The sequence below is a fragment of the Eptatretus burgeri genome, chromosome 1, assembly GCF_056783735.1.
Source record: "Eptatretus burgeri isolate ZD-2024b chromosome 1, Ebu_testis_v1, whole genome shotgun sequence".
Lineage (NCBI taxonomy): Eukaryota > Metazoa > Chordata > Myxini > Myxiniformes > Myxinidae > Eptatretus > Eptatretus burgeri.
This window is the reverse complement of record NC_140961.1, coordinates 134,649,646-134,666,562: the sequence shown is the minus strand read 5'-3', so window position 1 is coordinate 134,666,562 and position 16,917 is coordinate 134,649,646. Positions and strand designations below refer to the sequence as shown.

The window sequence follows — 16,917 nt, the reverse complement described above, 5'->3', positions numbered from 1 at the left end:
TTCTGTGAACATGACCTTTTTCAGGTCATCTTTGTCATCTACGCGACTGAGCATTTCCAAGGCAAACGCCTTGTGCTTGGGTTCGTAATTACCTCTGCCACCGAAGGTGGGAGGAGGTTATGTTTTCACCCCTATCTGTCTGTCGTTTGTTTGCGTGCAGGATATCTCAAAAAGTTGTGGATGGATTTAAATAATTTGGTGGGCAGGTTGGGTGTGTGACGAGAATGAATTGATTCATTTTTGGTGAAGATCCGAATCCGGCTCCAGATATGAGGTGTTTTTTTTATTTATTTTTTATTTTTTACGTGATTCTTCGCCATTGAGTGATGGGGATAAAAAAAAAGTGATATATTTATTGGGCCTGATGTGTTCTCTTGGATCAGGCATTGCGTGGTGGAGGTATGCATTCGATTGAGTGCCCTTCTAGTTTGGTTTGAATTCCTGCAGAATCTGAACTTTATAGGCATAACACCAGTTATTTTTGTGCAAAATCCTGTGTACAATGGTGGTTGGTAGTCCTAGTTCTCTGGATACACGTCAAATTGATTTTCTTGGACTTTGTTGAAATGATCCACGTACTGTTCAACATCTGCTGCACTTGTGCTTGGTCGACCGGTACTCTTCTGTTTCTTCCAACTTCCAGTCTCCTTCATCCTCTTGTACCGCTCTCTGATACGAGTCCGCGATGGCGGATTCCTTCCATACGTTGTCCGGAAATTCCACTGAACTTGCATGTCGAATCTCGTCTCTGAGCCATTCGACGCACTGAGCTTTCTCCTGTGGAGTCACAATTTTCTTTTACATTAAACCATCAGACCTGAAAATAAAGAAAACTTTATGAGCTTATGTATCATATAAACCAAAGGGTATTGTTGTATCATTTCTGCTTCTAAATATATTAACCAAAGTTTTCCAGGTCTTTTTGGAACACCCTGTATGTTGGACAAAGGTGATTCTGTCATCTATAGTGGAAAACAGGAAGTTTTGCTTACATTTGACTTAATAATTTGGAAAATGAGCATTTGGCAGTTAAAAATTTGGCCTGGTACTAAAAAATAAAAAAAATAAAAAATTGCTGATTTGCTACTTGGTGTGATGCTGTCATTTTTTAAGGGAAGGAGGGAAAAAATGGGAGGTGATGCTTCTTTATGCTGTTTCAATCGCAGACATTCATTGATGATTATTTTTTCTCCATGTAGGCGTGAAGCTTTGCGCAGTGGTGGTGAGCGGCTCATGACACCACTTTCGGTTGATCCTGATCCACCTGCCTCCCGGCACCTCCCTGCTATGTACCGTGAGCTTTTTGAGGATGCGCACGCAGGACGACCTTTACGTGACAAGCTCACTCGCCCACCCGGTCCTTTTGACAAACCTGGCGAGGGTCTGCCTGAAATACTTGAAGCAGGGCCACTTCCAACCCATTTCCAGCTGCGGCAAGAAGGACCAGTGGAGGAGCAGAGAAGTATTGCAAAGCGTGGAGTCTCATTGGAAGCAATGAAGAGCCGTATTTCAGATGACACTGCTGGAAGTGGTGGTGGTGGTGGTGGTGGTGGTGGCGGCGGCTCTGGGGGCAGAATGAGAAATGAGGGAAAGATATTTGGGAAAAATGACAGGGCATGGGGCAAAGAAGCCAAAACGGAAACTCGGTGGGGACCTAAAGCAGCAATTGTAAGCACACTTGTTAGTGAGGGCCCTGGGCACCATTGTCTACAGCAAGCATCGCTGCTAATCACATCATCCCAACCACCTAGGCGTACAGGACCAATTAAAAAGCCTGTCCTAAAGGATCTGAAGACGTTTGAGAAGGATGACAAGGCTGAGACTGGTTTGAAAAATGAGGAGGAAAAACCAGCACGGAAGGCAGACAACTGTGGCACTGTAGAATCAACCGGAGAGTGCTGTGCTGAGACTTCTCGTAGTGCTTCAGGCTCTGGGCCAAAAATGGGGTCGTTTGCATGCTTGAAAAATGACCGTGAATCGAGAGTAGATAAATCGAACTCATCATCCCAACCTCAGATGCCGTCAGGACGTGAAAATGAGGGTAACAGTAGTCGTGGGCAGCGAAGGCGGGATGCACGCATTTCGGACCACTTGTTTGAGCAGGGAAATCGTGGAGGTCGAAGGGGTGGACGGGGTGGCATGGAATTTTCAACTCGAGGTCGAAGTTTAAGAGGGCACGCTTTCCTTGCAGGATTTTCTGGTCGAGGCGGTGGTTCAAGTCGATCAAGTGCAGGTGTCGTTCCAGGTGTAAGGGGTCGTGGGCGTGAGTACACAAGGTTTCGGGAGGCAAGGAATCGCACATCTGCATCAGCCAATTGTGTCATTCTGCGTGGTGCTGATGACAGTGAGACTTCTGAGGCTGAGGGTGTGCCTGAGCGGAGACGACAACGTGCCTCTGTCAGTGATGCCGAGAGCGATCAACGAGCTTCACCACCAGCAGATAATCTGCAAGGTCCATTGCGCAATGTAGATTGTCAGTCCCGTCGTGGAGGTGGAATGATTCCACCACCTCCAAATCCAGCTTTGCCATCTGAGAAACAGGATCGGCCATTTGCGCCACGCGGTGAACCAACACGCAGGGGTCGTGGAGGGCTAACAAAGAGTGTTAGAGTGCCACCTGTTTTGCATTCCGGTCCATCAAGAGAGCCAGGACAAATCACAACAGAGTGTGGAAATTGTCCACAAGCCGAATCCACCGAGGGGCCTGTATTTCTCAACACACAAAATTATACAAAACCGCCAAGACGGTTTGAGCGTTTTCGCCAAGAACGACCTCCCAGAAGACAGCGTCCACAGCGGCCTCCCCGGCAAGACAAGCCTCCGCGCTTTCGCAGATTAAAACAGGAGCGTGAAGCAGCAGCAGCTGCAGCTGCATTGGGATCTGTTGTCACTGTGACTACTGCAACAGAGGCAACACCTGATGGTATAGGTATTACAATGTCTTTACTTTCTCAACCAACCATGATTTGTCCAGTCTCAGAAGCAACACCACCACCTGTGGCCCCTTTGCCTGCGGAGCCTCTGCCGAGTGATCTGGAGCTGCAGTCGTTGCCTCTTGCACTTCCTGAGAACTGTGCTGATCCGTCGGCACCTTTGACAGCAACTCAACCAACTCATGTGCCTCCTGTGCTGAGTACAAGCCTCCAAACCAGTAGTTTGTCTGGCACAAAATCTCCAGACCTTTCAAATCAAAACTCTTCAGATCAGGCTAATGAGGAATGGGAAACAGCTTCAGAGAGTAGCGACTTTGCAGAAAAACGAGACCGTGATGATCAACGTGCTTCACAATCGCCTCTCCCTCAAGTTTTCCCCAGTGGTTCGCATCTTGACTCTGATGAAAACCATGTGTCTGAGGGTGGTCCTCAATCTGTACAGAAAGACATGGGACGATCCATGACTGTGGCAGCTGCAGCAGCTGCTGCAACAAAACGTAGTTTCGCAAATCAGCGACCGGGTGTTGATCGGCAGAGCCGTAGGACAATGGGTAATGGACCGGCACCAGGTAGCAGACAGAAGCCAAATGGAGGTGGCGGTGGTGCTGGCACAGCAGGATCTGGGGGCCGTGGAGGAGAGAAACGCAATGGACCTACATCCAAAGGAAAGAGACAAAGGTCAGCTATGAAACCATCTTGCAATGAATTAGTTGTTGGTGTATAAAGTTATCCTTTTATTCTATATTATATTTTATTTCCTCTTGTGCAACATTTAAATAGTTTTGTAATCGTTGAGCACACATTGTTACATTACAATTGTGCCCAGCAATAATGGCTGTTGGATTAACTTTTGTTTCATTGTAAGGTTGTGATTTACATTACTACTTTGATTCATCCTTTGCATTGGCCAGTTCTCTGGAGGATCTGCCATCAGGAGTTGGTGGGAGCTCTGGAGTCAATGAGCCAGCCCCAGTGGATTTGTCACCAGGAGTGGCTGCGGTCTACCGTGTTGACTGCGTGATCCCAAGCCATCCCGATGCTATCAATCGGGCGCTGAATGAAGTGTCTGGCCGCAAACGGGAATCTGATCCAGTTGCTGTAACCGGCAGGAAACCTTTGCAGCCTAAGGGAGATGCGCTGGCCCAGTATGATCTGACCAATTATGCTGGTAGGCCGGTTGGGTGTGGAATGTGGTTTTAACTTTTGTTTTTTGATAGTGTAGTTCTTCATTTTGACAGTCTTCATCTTTTCACCGTCTTGCCCATCTTTTCTTCTTGACCCCTCATTCAACGTACAGGTGTTGTCATCATTGACAACCACCCAGAGGTGACTCTTGCAGAGGAATCTTACACTGTGCTGAATGGAGATGGTTTCACAGAAGTGGTCTCTCGCAAACAGCGAAGGCTTCAAGATGAGGAGCGTAGGAAGAAGGAAGAACCGACAGTACTTTTGGTGAGCATCCGAGTTGCTTTTGTAATTTCTCGATTTGGAGAGGGCAGGACATTCTGGGAATTGCCATTTTAAGGTAAAAATGGGTTGTCATCACCTTTTTGAAGAGCTTTTTCTCATCTCACAAATAGTGCTGCACCTGAACTGAGTTCTCAAACAGTGTAACACGAACAAGCCGAGTCAAGTCAGGTGTGGCTGTCAACTTGGAAACTTATTCGGATATTTTCCTGTCACATGAAATGAAATAATTGCGGTGTCAGGTATGGGAGCATGCGCTGGAGCAACGCATCCCTGCATCGACTTTCTGCTGGTATTCCAGGGGTCTCCGTTTGGCCATCCCCCAGGCAGATGCCTGGTCCATCCCCATTTCCTTGAAATGGCGATCAACCACAAGGCACATGGTCTGCCCATTGGCCTCTTCTACTCACGAGGCCTCCTCGCTGAGAGAATCTGGTGAGCAGGATCAGCGTCTGGAAAACGAGCCACATGTCCATACAGCTGCAGCTGATGCTCATGGACAATGCAGGTAACAAATCTTATTTGAGTCTCTCTCATCATCCGCTCGCTGGACACAAAGTCCGACCAGCGATAGCAAAGGATTCTCTGAAGAGACCTGGTACCGAAGGAATTAAGTCTTCATCTCAGATCCCTGCTCAGAGTCCCAAGTCTCACATCCGTAGAGCAAGACTGGAAGCACCAAGGACCTGAAGACTCAGGCTTTCATCGTCCTGCACAGGTACCGACAGCGCCACACCCCATGATCCAGTGAATCCATGACTCCCCAGGCCTGACCCAGATTTCCATTGATCTCTGGCTCAAAGCCAGAAGACATGAATATCACTGCTAAAGTACGTGAATCTCTGTACAACCTCAGCATCCTCACCACAAACTGGTACAGACAAGATAGCAGCATCCAAGATGTCATTGAAAGCCTGGATCTTGGTTTTGACCCAGGGAGCCTGCAATCCCAGCGGCTCAGACTCCTCATTCAGCACCTCAAGGGCCCCCAAAAAAGGCCATCGAGTCTCCGCAAAGATGACTGCATCATCTGCAAAATCAAGGTCAGAGATCTTGACATTCCCAAACGATGCACCGCAGCTTGATCTCTCCGACATCCTCCCCAGAATCCAGTCCATACAAGCTCCGAAAAGGGTGGGGGCTAGTACACACTCCTGACAAACTCCAGTAACAACTGGATATGAGTTGGAGATGGTATCACCACATCTTGCCATTCTTGGTACCAGAGTGTAGTTCAGGCATCAGATTGATCAGTTTTGGTGGCACCCCAAAAAGCCCAAGAATTCTCCAGAGGACATGTCGATTCACTGAACGAATGCTTTGCAGAGATAAAAATTGGCTGCAAGCAATCCCTGCCAAAACTCTCATTTGCATTCAGTGAAGACCCAAAGGGCAAGTATACGGTCAGTCGTTGACCTCTTTGGTGTAAAACCTGACTGCTCTGGGTGCTGGTGCTCAAACAGATGGTGGCGAACCCTATCAATAATTATCTGAGTGAAGACCTTTCACTGCACTGAGAGCAGTGTCATCCCTCAGTAGTTGTTGCAGTCTTGGTGATCACCCTTCCCTTTCCAGAGAGGAACAACAAGGCGCCTCTCCCAGTCAGTTGGGATGATATCTGTGTTACAGGTGGAGCCCAGAAGTGCATACAATGACGCGAGTACAGCATATCCATCAGCATGGGTGCCACAGCTCCCAGGAGCTTTACTCCATTTCAACTGGTTCACCGCAGCCTGTTTCCACAAATGAAGGTGGACCACAGTTGATTGGAGGGTCAGCACCAGTGATTGCAACACCCCTGACGTCCAACTTGACAGCTGGTGGATCAGCCTGGTACAACCGCTCAAAGTAACCGGCCCAGTGGGCTTTCACTTCAGACTCCTCTGTCAAGAGCACACCACCCTCTGCTCTTACTGCAGCATACCCAGGGATGGGCTTGGAGGAACGCAATGCGTGAATTCCCCTGTAAACAGGACGACAATCACCTGACCACGGGTGATTCTCTATCCCCTCAGATTCCTCACACATAGGCCTCCTTGTCCACCCTTGGCGCACGTACAGTTTTATACCCAACTCCCTGAACAGCTCTGCTCTACCATTCGGCCTGGCCCTTTAACTCTGGTCAATGGTATCCAGTGTTTAGAGACAAAATTCTTCTTCGCCCTATGGTGAGTTTTTCAAGACATCCTCCAGCAACATCAAGGATGGTGGTCTTGAAGGCACTCCACAACTCTTCAGGATTCTCCAAAGCACCCAGACCCCCCTCCCCTCCCTCAAAATCGCCGCTCAGCCTGTTCTCAAACTCCTCAGCTACCTGCAGTTGATTCTCCAGTGACAATCAATGAGCACATGGTCAATCTCCTTTGCCACACCACCAGTGTTGGAATACTAAGTCCAGCGATGAGCCTGTGGGTGCTGAAATCATGAACTGGCCACCCTAAGTCCATGACTTCTTGCAAAGATAAGGAACTTCGTGCTAATCTTGTTCATAGTTCCAGACCCATGCAGACCAACACATGTCAAAACTATCCCGATCAGTTCCAGTCGATGCATTGAAATCCCCCAAGACTAGCAGAGTATCTTGCCTGGTGCACTGACCAACCACACAATCAAACGTGGTATAGAATGAGTCCTTCATGGTGAGATCTCCAGAGATCAGGGAAACGATGCCCAAGGAGTGACAAATCCTTAGTTTCATAATGTGCTCATTGACCAGTGTTACCTCAGTTATCATTGGACACAGCTTCAGAAACTCCTTGGGCATGGTAACCATCATAGCGACCAGATCAATAGTCAGTGTAACCACCCACCATGATCTCGCTGCAATCCGGTCTCCAAACCTCAGAGAGTGCTGCAATACTGATGTTCAAAGGCTTGAGCTCGGACAATAACAGACAGGTGATCATCCTCTCCAGAAATTCCATGCACCACCCAAAGGGATTATCTCAGGTTAACCCAAGGAGACCAATCTCTGGTGGACGACACCTCAGCACAACTCCGACACGCACTACCGCAATCTGACCCGGGAAGGTTACCCCGTGGTTTTCCTCCTCTCATCAAGTCATGGGGGTCCCAAAGTCTTTGTCCCAATCCCGTCATCCGGTGAGCTGCCCTGCGGAGGGCAGCTGTACAGGAGGTACTCCCATGGAGTGGGTTTTCAGTTTTCTTTGCATTTGTGGGTTTTGTGGAATTATGTGTTTTACGGTGGCCGGAGTGCTAATCCTGCCACCATCCTCCGGAAAAAAAGAAGTAATTCAACTGCAGGACGATGTCCGCAGACACAGTTGGGCACAAGAAATGAATGGCCGTTTGCTTACAAGGAGCTCCTCTGCCCTTTGTCAGGTTTTGTTTTTCATCCTGCTGGGTGTCCATATCATACACCCAGGAAACCTGGTGGGGGGAGACGGTTTAATCACTGCCAACTCGACCATGAAGCAGGTTCATTCAGGCTTACGTGATACCTCCAGCAAGTCACAGATCTGATGTGGCGGATAGAACAAAAAAAATTTGCAGTGTGTGCGGTGGAAATGGGTGGTGGTGGTGTATGAATCGGGTGTACTATAGAATGTCATATTGTTTCTCATTGTGGGTTTCGAAGCAAAATTTTACCGCAATCGAGCACAGTTACTGTTGCCTGCCTCGCCTTGTTAGCCCTGAGACCGGGTCTCACAGGGTCTCAGAGGGGTGAAGTATTGATAGCATTTAGGTTTGATTAGTCGATGTGAGTCACGCTTCATTAGAATAAGAATTGAAAAAATATCAAGCAGCAGGCCTGCGGAGATAACAAGCAAGTCCAATCTACACTTTCATGTCGTCGAGTTGATGGGAATCTTTTTTTTTTTTTTTTTGGTAACGAACTTCGTCGTGTTAACAGCTGACTGGTTTAATCAAAAGACTGCATGTTGTACTTCACAATCTTATTGCATATGTATTTGTCATTGAGGATATATATTCAAGTAAATCATGCAAAAAACAGATATAACCTCGCTGTCGTGTGTGTTTGTGTTTGTGTTAGTTTTGTTGTGGGCCGGGGGTCGGTGGCAGGAACGACCGTTAGGTGGGGAAGTTTATGCCATCTCCCACCAGACTCCCCGGAATTGTAGGCCGTCGCTCCGGATAATTCTGTAAGCCGTGGGTCGCAGAACCGACCGTGGTCGCCAATATCTCGATCGCGTGGTGTAGGGTTATTTGTTTAGAGCCAAAGTACCTAAGTATCCACGGAATCTCGTCTACCGGGGATCCACGCCCTCGGAACGTCTGGCCGAACCGGATCACTCCACCAGCTACGGTAGAGTATCACCTTCCACCTCCCAACTCAGGCTCGGATGCAGTCGAGCGGGCCTGCCGAGGACGTTCCGGCTTCGGTGTACCGATTTCCTGGGATGAAACCCCGTCTAAACTCAGATACGAACCATGCCGGACCAAATAAAGAAAGGACGGACACGAGCTGGGAACATTTCTAATAATTTATTTACAGTAAATAAGACAAAAGAAGCGAGACTTAAAGCGAATATTCAATGCAAGTATTTGCAATGGGCAAAAATACTTATGCAGTTCTATTTAAAAGACGGGCCCAACACACTCAGACACACACAAATGAAAAGGAAACCCAAGGCTCTTTATTCGACCCTCCAGCCGATGAGTGAGATGAAATGGGGGGGTCAGAGTTTGGCTTGTACCTGGTCGGCGGAGGGGAGGGAGTACTCCGCGATGCGCACCTGACAAAGGTTGTTGGTCCGATCCCCAATTGCAAGTGGCGGACTCGAGGCTCGTGGTGGAACCCGGATGGTGAATGGTCAGGGTCCACAGAACTCCTCGCGCCAACGTCAACGTCAACGACCACGACAACAACCTCCACCACGACAATGACCACCGAGAAACGAGTCTGCTCGGGGATATATATCCTCCCACACGGGGAGTGGTCTTGGCGAAAATCATCTCGCTGTCCGTCCCTCATTGGCCCATGGCCGCACCCCTCCAGGGCAGAGCCGTGGCCCCTGTTCGGAGACCCCACATTATCCACGTGGCTCCGCTGTCGAAGAGCAAGAGTAACATGGTCAACGCTGAAAAGCCATACAAGAACTACAAGCCGAAGACTGGAACTGCGAGGCCCCCTCTTGGCAAGTCAAGGTACGAGCAGCCAACGGTTGGCGATGGTGCGTGATGGGCAGGTTGGGATGGCTCATTGGATGTAAAACCTAACTAAAGAAGTCACAAAGCACACATTTAATCCTCCCGCTAAACAGACGGACGGGGTCCTGACTACACACATACTTACCAGCATAACTAACTTTGGGACCTGAATGTTGAGCGCAGGTTTCCAGATTCGTAACAATATGTGTATATATGTATGTATATATATATATATGTATATATGTATGTATATATATATGTATATATGTATATATGTATGTATGTATGTATATATATATATATGTATATATGTATATATGTATATATGTATGTATGTATATGTATGTATATATATGTATATATATATATATATATATGTGTATATGTATATATGTGTGTGTGTATATATATATATGTGTATATGTATATGTGTGTGTGTATATATATATATATGTATATATATATATATGTATATATATATGTATATATATATATATATATATATATATGTATATGTATATATATATATATATATATGTATATGTATATGTATATGTATATATATATATGTATATATATATGTATATGTATATATATATATATATATATATATATGTATGTATATATATATGTATATATATATATATATGTATATATATATATGTATATATAATTTGGTTTCTGCTTTGGTAGAATAATTTTTGTTTGAACTGCTGCGGGAATAAACTATTAACAATTCTTCAAACTCAGAAAGAGACTCTTAAAACTGGAAACTTTGCGATTCAAAAAAACCCAGGTTTTGTTCCAAGGATATGCATTAGCTTTCCAACGGCACCATTTGTTGTTCTTCGACACCAGAAGCCCATTCGGTTGAAGATTGATTTGAGAAGCTTGGCTTCTTTTTATTTACAGGTTGTGGGATTAAAGGAATGAAAACTGGAATGGCACTCGGAAGAGCGCATACCTCTGGCAGGCTGAACAGTTTACGATTGTTATCCCACTGATGGGTCAGATTTTTATCTGGACCTGAACCAAAATCTCATGAACCTGTGTTTGTCACCTACCCAAATCATGTGCCTCATTTTGTCATCATCTGTGCACAACTTTTTCAAATGTCATGCTCTACTGTCGGACCGAGCTATTTGTGGGGGATACGTTCCTGAAAAATGCTTCGAATGTCAGGACTTCGGTTAAATATATATATATATATATATATATATATATATATATATATATATATATATATATATATATATATATATATATATATATATATATACATATATATATATATATATATATATTTTTTTTAACATTGTTGAGGCTCGGGGAAGAGCGATTACACAGAAAAAAAAAATCAGGACACAACATAATGAAGGGAACAGCAGGAGAAAGGGGAAACACGAACAGCAGGTTGGAGAGAGAAAGTAGTCATGGATGGAGAAACAAGGGAATGCAGGTAATGATAAGGGGTAAAGGAGAATGCAAAGGGTGGACAATATGGATACATAAGCAAAATTGTATTTGACCAGTTTGTGGTTTTGTCAACGTCTGTGGAGAGGGAAGAGGATACTGTCTGTCTTTCAAGGATGAGATGTCGAGTCATCAGCAAAGAGACAGGATTTTCCAGAGTCAGTGACACCATTGAAGATTAGGAATAATGTGGGACAAAGAACACTGCCTTGAGGTACTCCAGCCTTGACAGGGAGAGCAGATGAAGGGGTTCCATTGAGAGCCACATGTTTTCTATGACAATTGAGGAAGTCAGAAATCCAAGAGTGGAGTTGGCTCTGGATTCCATAGGCAGACAATTTGAAGAGCGAGGCAGAATGCCATACTGTATCGAAAGCTCGAGATGTATGTCCAGAGATGGCCCTGATCTCATATCTGATATTGAGGGACTCTATATATATATATATTGTTAGGAGAGTGGAAGCAGCATGTCCAAGATAGAGTGACCAGGTCTGAATATGAATTGATGATCTGACACGAGGCTGTTGCAGAAAAGAAATGATTTTATATCAACTGTGATGGTGGATTCAATGGTCTTGATGATTGGAAGTACAGTAAGCTAATTGGGCTGTAGTTGACTGGATCTGTTTGTTCACTCTTTTTAATGTAATGTTGTGATGGCTAGATTTGCAATTTCCCAGGTGGATTTAGGGCACCAGTCCTGATGTGTTTTAAATAATAATAATAATAATAATAAAGTGAATACGTGAAGCATGAATGTTGAAGCAGGTCGGTCACACTGTGACTCGTGATTGCATGGGATCTGCGGATAGCGGGGGTCCTCCAGCATATTGCTTTTGGCCCCATCTCCCGCTGGTTGTTTCATATACAGCCTGTGGCTGCTACTTGTATCATTTTTCTGGAAGTGTAGCTTTGCTGCTGATCCAATGTCCCTGTTGCCAGTAAGCTGGTACTCATTTTACTGACTTTGGAAGGATGACAGGCTGAGTCAACCTACCTGATGTTTTTAGCGGCATGACAGGGGCTCAAACTCAAGACCCTAAGATCATAAGACAAGCAGCTTAACTGATAAGTCAACACCATGCCTCTCTGGTGAGGAATCATTTTAAAACATCATTGTATCTGGATCCAGCGCTTCACCAAAATTGAATCGATTCGTCCTTGTCGTGCACCCAACCTGTCCTCCAAGTTTCGTAGGAATCAGTCTACAACTTTTTGGAATACTCTGCTCACAAACAAACGGTGGTGAATACATAACCTCCATCCACCTTCGTTGGCGGAGGTAATAAATTTTGCACTGCACAAATTTATCGTCCTCATTTCCTGTGTCGGACCTCGTTTTACGTATTGTAATGAGAACCAGTGTTGTGGCCAGCTGTACCTGCCAAACTTATCAGGGACTGAGGAATTTTTTGTTTAAATTTCCGAGGTTGATCCGAACCGGGTTTTTATACAAACACCCAGTACTGCTCATAACTGACAGCATTTTTTTTTCTCTCTCATTTTCCTTTTTCTATCTTTCACTGTCTCCTTTGCTCGTATCTTACATTTGCCAACTTTTAGCTTTGCTTTGATTTTATTTATTTATTTTTTGTCGTTTGACTTTGACAGTTATTTAAGCATTAATTGTGCAAAATGCTTCCTCTGTCTCGGTACAGCAGAGTACTGGTGGAAAGCCAGCGCGGACCCAAGACAAGGGGAAGGCGGTTGGACGGGGTAAGGTTCCACCGCGCTTTGCAAAGCGTCAACAGGAACAGCAGTCATCTGGGGGCGTAATGGCCAACGCTGTTGAGTTCGCAGCAAATACAATTGATAAGGCACAAATCCCAGCATCGCTCTCTGAACAACTCTGGGAGAGCTCTCCATTTGCCTCCGAGGGTACCAAGAAACGTGAGTTTTGTTGATTTTTTTTATGTCTGTTGGAAAAAGCAATTTCCTTGTCATGTGATTACTCCCAGTGTTGTCCAATTCATTTTACGTGAAATGTTTCTACTTTGTAATATGATCTGGTATGCTGCAAGTTGTTGTAAAAGTGCATTCTCAAGCATTTCTTGAGTCGTTTTGTTTTTGTTTCGTTCTGCAGTTGGCCTCATCAGTCCTCCACAGCCATCTGTTAGTGCTTGGAGCAAACCCCTCACCACATTTCGTTCCACCAGCGTCACAAGCACAGAGGTGAGTGTATCATGTTTTTTGTTTTTTATTTTTTTACTGCTTCAATTTTGGAGTGAGATAGGTAGGGGTGAGGTTTTATTATTATTATTTTTTTTTCTGAACAGATTGTACAAATCACAACTATCTTATTTTACTCGTTACGTTCCTCCACACACTTGCCGGTGCCCTTTATTACTTGCGACATCGAAGACTCGTATATTCATTTCCTGAGTATTTATTCATCTGTCGGTTTCAGTTGCCTACAGGTCAAAATTCCACACCGATCCTCATGAAACTTGACCAACTGGTAGAGCTAGTCAAAAGCTGAAAGCCTATTTGATGTCAAGGTCACAACGACGTCATGTTTCCTGATTTACTTTTTGAGATAACTTGACACAGAATAATTGTTGAGATTTTTGGTTTGCATCACTCTATTCTACTCAGCCAGCACTTTAAAAGTTAGTAGTTGGTCGATCGCTTCCGGTCAGCCATTTTCTCGAGTGTTCAAGGTCATAATTTTTACCTTGAGGATCAAATTTCTAAAATCATCTATTTTCATCCGATCGACTTGAAATTTTCAGTGACACGACGTCTTAGTTTTGTCAACCTGAAGTATGTGATCGAGAATATAACTCATTCAGAAATCGGCTCCGGGTGCTTCTTCAAAGCCTGTTGTCAACTGCAGTCATTTTTTTTCCTTCCGAGGTACACACATCAGCAGTATAGCTGTAGAAGCCATTGAAACTACTTTTGATCACAGTCGAGAGATTGCATTTGTGACATATGCTGCCTGGCAGGAACGGGCACGGATGTCATGACGAGCACCAATCTGAAAGTCAGGACAGTCAGGCTTGTTTGGCCCCAAAACAATTGAGGCGCCGCGAGGAGTGATGTAAGGGACACATCGGCCATTTTGGAGTTAATGCCATATAGCACTATTTTAACCCTTACCCTATGATCCAAGCCTATCATCATCATATCATTAAAAAATGTCGCTTGCATCACTCCTCCTCGCCCGGGCCTCAATTGCAGAGGTGGAGACGAGATGGAAAAATGAAAGGCAATACAGGAAAATAAAAGCCAGTCCGTACCACCAGAGGATAAGAAGAAGCTTTTGGTGAATGAAACTTTTGTGGCAATCCTTGTCAGACACTCGAGAATGAAAGCAGATGTGGACGTCATGTTTGAATGCACACATCGTATGGCTCAAACGCAATAGGTAGAGGCGTCAGGGAGGTGTGCAGAAAGCTGAATGTAGAAGCCTAAAGCGGAAGACAAGCTGGAATGACATTTAGTGGAGCGCATATTTCCGCCAGGCTGAACAGTTTGTTTTTTTATCCCACTGATGGGCTGGATCTGCATCTGGACCTCAACCAAAATCTATTCGGCTTGTTTGTCACCTACCCAAACTCATCCACTAAGTTTTGTCCGAATCCATCCATAACCTTTTGAGATATCATGCTCTTGTATCGTTTTTGGCCCTCTCCCGCAATGGTTGGGTCTTTAAAATAATAAAAATAATTATAGTGTCTGGATTTTCACCGAAATCGAACCAATTCGTCTTTCACATACCAAACCTGTCCAACAAGTTTTGTCTGAATCTGTCCATCACTTTTTGAGATCTGCTCACAGACAAACAGGAGTGAAAACATAACCTCAGTCCACCTTTGCTGGCAGTAGTAAGAATATGAAAGAGATTGGCAGTTATCAAAAGGATAACTGGGAATGATGCTTTATCTGATCAGAGTAAGACAATGACTTGCAACTATTGGGGATGGAAGTCTCCTCTATTGGCGAACAAAAGGGATGCTACGAGGGAGAGACTGGTTCCAAAGAAATACAGTGCTGCGTTCTGATCCCTGCAAAAATCATTGAAAAGACCCAGACAGAAATGTGTTTGGAGTTTCTGTCGATGACTACAATTGCTTCATTCATGGGCAACCGCAACAACAGTACTCCAACGACGAGGTGTTCTTTCATGCTAGTTAATTATCTGATGTAAAACGTACACCTCTGATTTTTTAAGGTGCCATTGGGGCTTGTGCCCTCTGAGTGGACACATTTTTGCTGTGGACACACTTGTGACGTAACCTTGAAGAGTATGCAAGTTCATACAGTTTTATCCAGTTAACTAAAGTCTCCAACTTTTTGAAGCTTGTTCTTCCCTCTGATTTGTAATTTGGCATAATACCGACGATGAAGGTGAATCTGTTTGCGGCAATGTGTGCCACCTGTTCAGGTCCCCAAAGTAAGTCAGCATGACAGTGGAGTGGAACTGAGTATGGATTCCCATGGATCCTCTGCGAACTCCTCTCAGCGCAGTTCTCCGTACAGCAACTCCAAACCACCCACAGGCTCTGTAAGCTCAGAAGGCGATGGCTCCGCTCGGTGTGATCCGATGCTGTCGGAAGAGAAAGTAGCTGTGCCTGCTGTGGCTCCTGCTGCAATCGCTGTGCCAGAGTCCAAAGAAAAGCGGGAGCATAGTGAGAGGATGCATGGGACTGTACATGAGGTAATGGTACGATTATATTTATTATGGTTTTTGATTTAGTAATTGCTTAATGCGAGAAACGCCCACTCTTGATGGGAACTGTAAATGGGGGTGGGGGGGGGGATGGAGTGGGAGTGAGCACCTTTATTTGGTTTTCCACCACGTTTCAGTGCATGTATGTTTCCACGCACACGCACACGCACACGCACACGCACACGCACACGCACACGCACACACACACACTCACACACTGCTCAACGTTTTGTATCGGAAAGATGTGACGCACCGAACATCAGCCAGTGTTGTATTTCTTGAACCAAAGTTCGGCAACAATGGAATGCACAAACAGAGTTGCTGTTCATTGTTGTCAATGGAGTTGCATTTTTGATATAAATGCATCTCATCCATAAAAATAACAATGGCAATTTGCACATTATATTCACACAACGTCATTTGGCTCAACACGTCAAGTTTCACTGTTGGTTGTTTAAAAAAAAATCTTCTTTTTCTTCTTCACTTTCTGGCTTGAAATTAAAATTACAAATGTCTTTCCTCTCACTGATGTGCATTTTCTTTTTTTTCTGTTTTTTTTTTTGGTGTTTGGTGACTTCACTGCAAGTAACTATCCCTCATAACAGGGCTATCAATAATGGTTGGGTTTTATTGCATGAGCAACCACTGCTGAAATTATTTTTTTTTCCTTGGAAGTTTTGGTTGTTTAAAAACTGATATTTTGAAGTTTAACTTGTCTTTCTAATTTGGGATTGTGCTTCCTTTCCAACTGCAAATTGTTTCTGCTGCAGCACCAACAGCAGCAGCGAGGAGAACTCCCTTGCATGGACGTCCCATGTGCGGAGGAGCATAAACCAGGACCCATCGGGAAGGAACGGTCATGGCGCAGTCGACAGGCAAAGGAAAGCCTTTCGGAAACCGACGAAACAACTCGAGGAACCCAAACTCAATGTGTTCCCTCTGATGAGCTTGATGCCGAAATTGAAACCATGATTTCTGTCACGGCTCCTGAATTTACCTCCAAAGCCAAGGTGAAATTTTCTTTGTTAATCTTGCTTGCAGAGCTTTGCTTATTTTGTGGAATTTTTGTTGATTCTCCTTTCTGCATTTATGTCGTAATTGTCATTGTCGATATTTGTGCGAATCAGTCTCGATACAGCACTTCAAACATAACATCGGATCCCAGGCAGACTGCTGACTGCCTGGAAAATAGGATCGTCACCGGGGTGGTAAGCAACTAGAACCTCTTACGTTTTC

At 44.9% G+C, this 16,917-nt stretch overlaps 1 protein-coding gene across 11 annotated transcripts in view; it reads left to right on the top strand.

The window, feature by feature from the left end:
• Positions 1-16,917, top strand: part of PRRC2C (proline rich coiled-coil 2C) — a 195,606-nt gene that overhangs the window by 134,637 nt on the left and 44,052 nt on the right. For 10 of the 11 annotated variants that reach the window (XM_085892298.1, XM_085890662.1, XM_085890129.1 and 7 more), the window contains 8 exons: positions 1,200-3,611; positions 3,845-4,101; positions 4,231-4,385; positions 12,665-12,896; positions 13,090-13,178; positions 15,397-15,669; positions 16,452-16,691; positions 16,809-16,889. In XM_085892298.1, coding sequence (XP_085748424.1) covers positions 1,200-3,611; positions 3,845-4,101; positions 4,231-4,385; positions 12,665-12,896; positions 13,090-13,178; positions 15,397-15,669; positions 16,452-16,691; positions 16,809-16,889 — 3,739 coding nt within the window. The remainder of the gene's footprint in view (positions 1-1,199; positions 3,612-3,844; positions 4,102-4,230; positions 4,386-12,664; positions 12,897-13,089; positions 13,179-15,396; positions 15,670-16,451; positions 16,692-16,808; positions 16,890-16,917) is intronic. The other variant, XM_085891468.1, reaches the window with a different exon arrangement.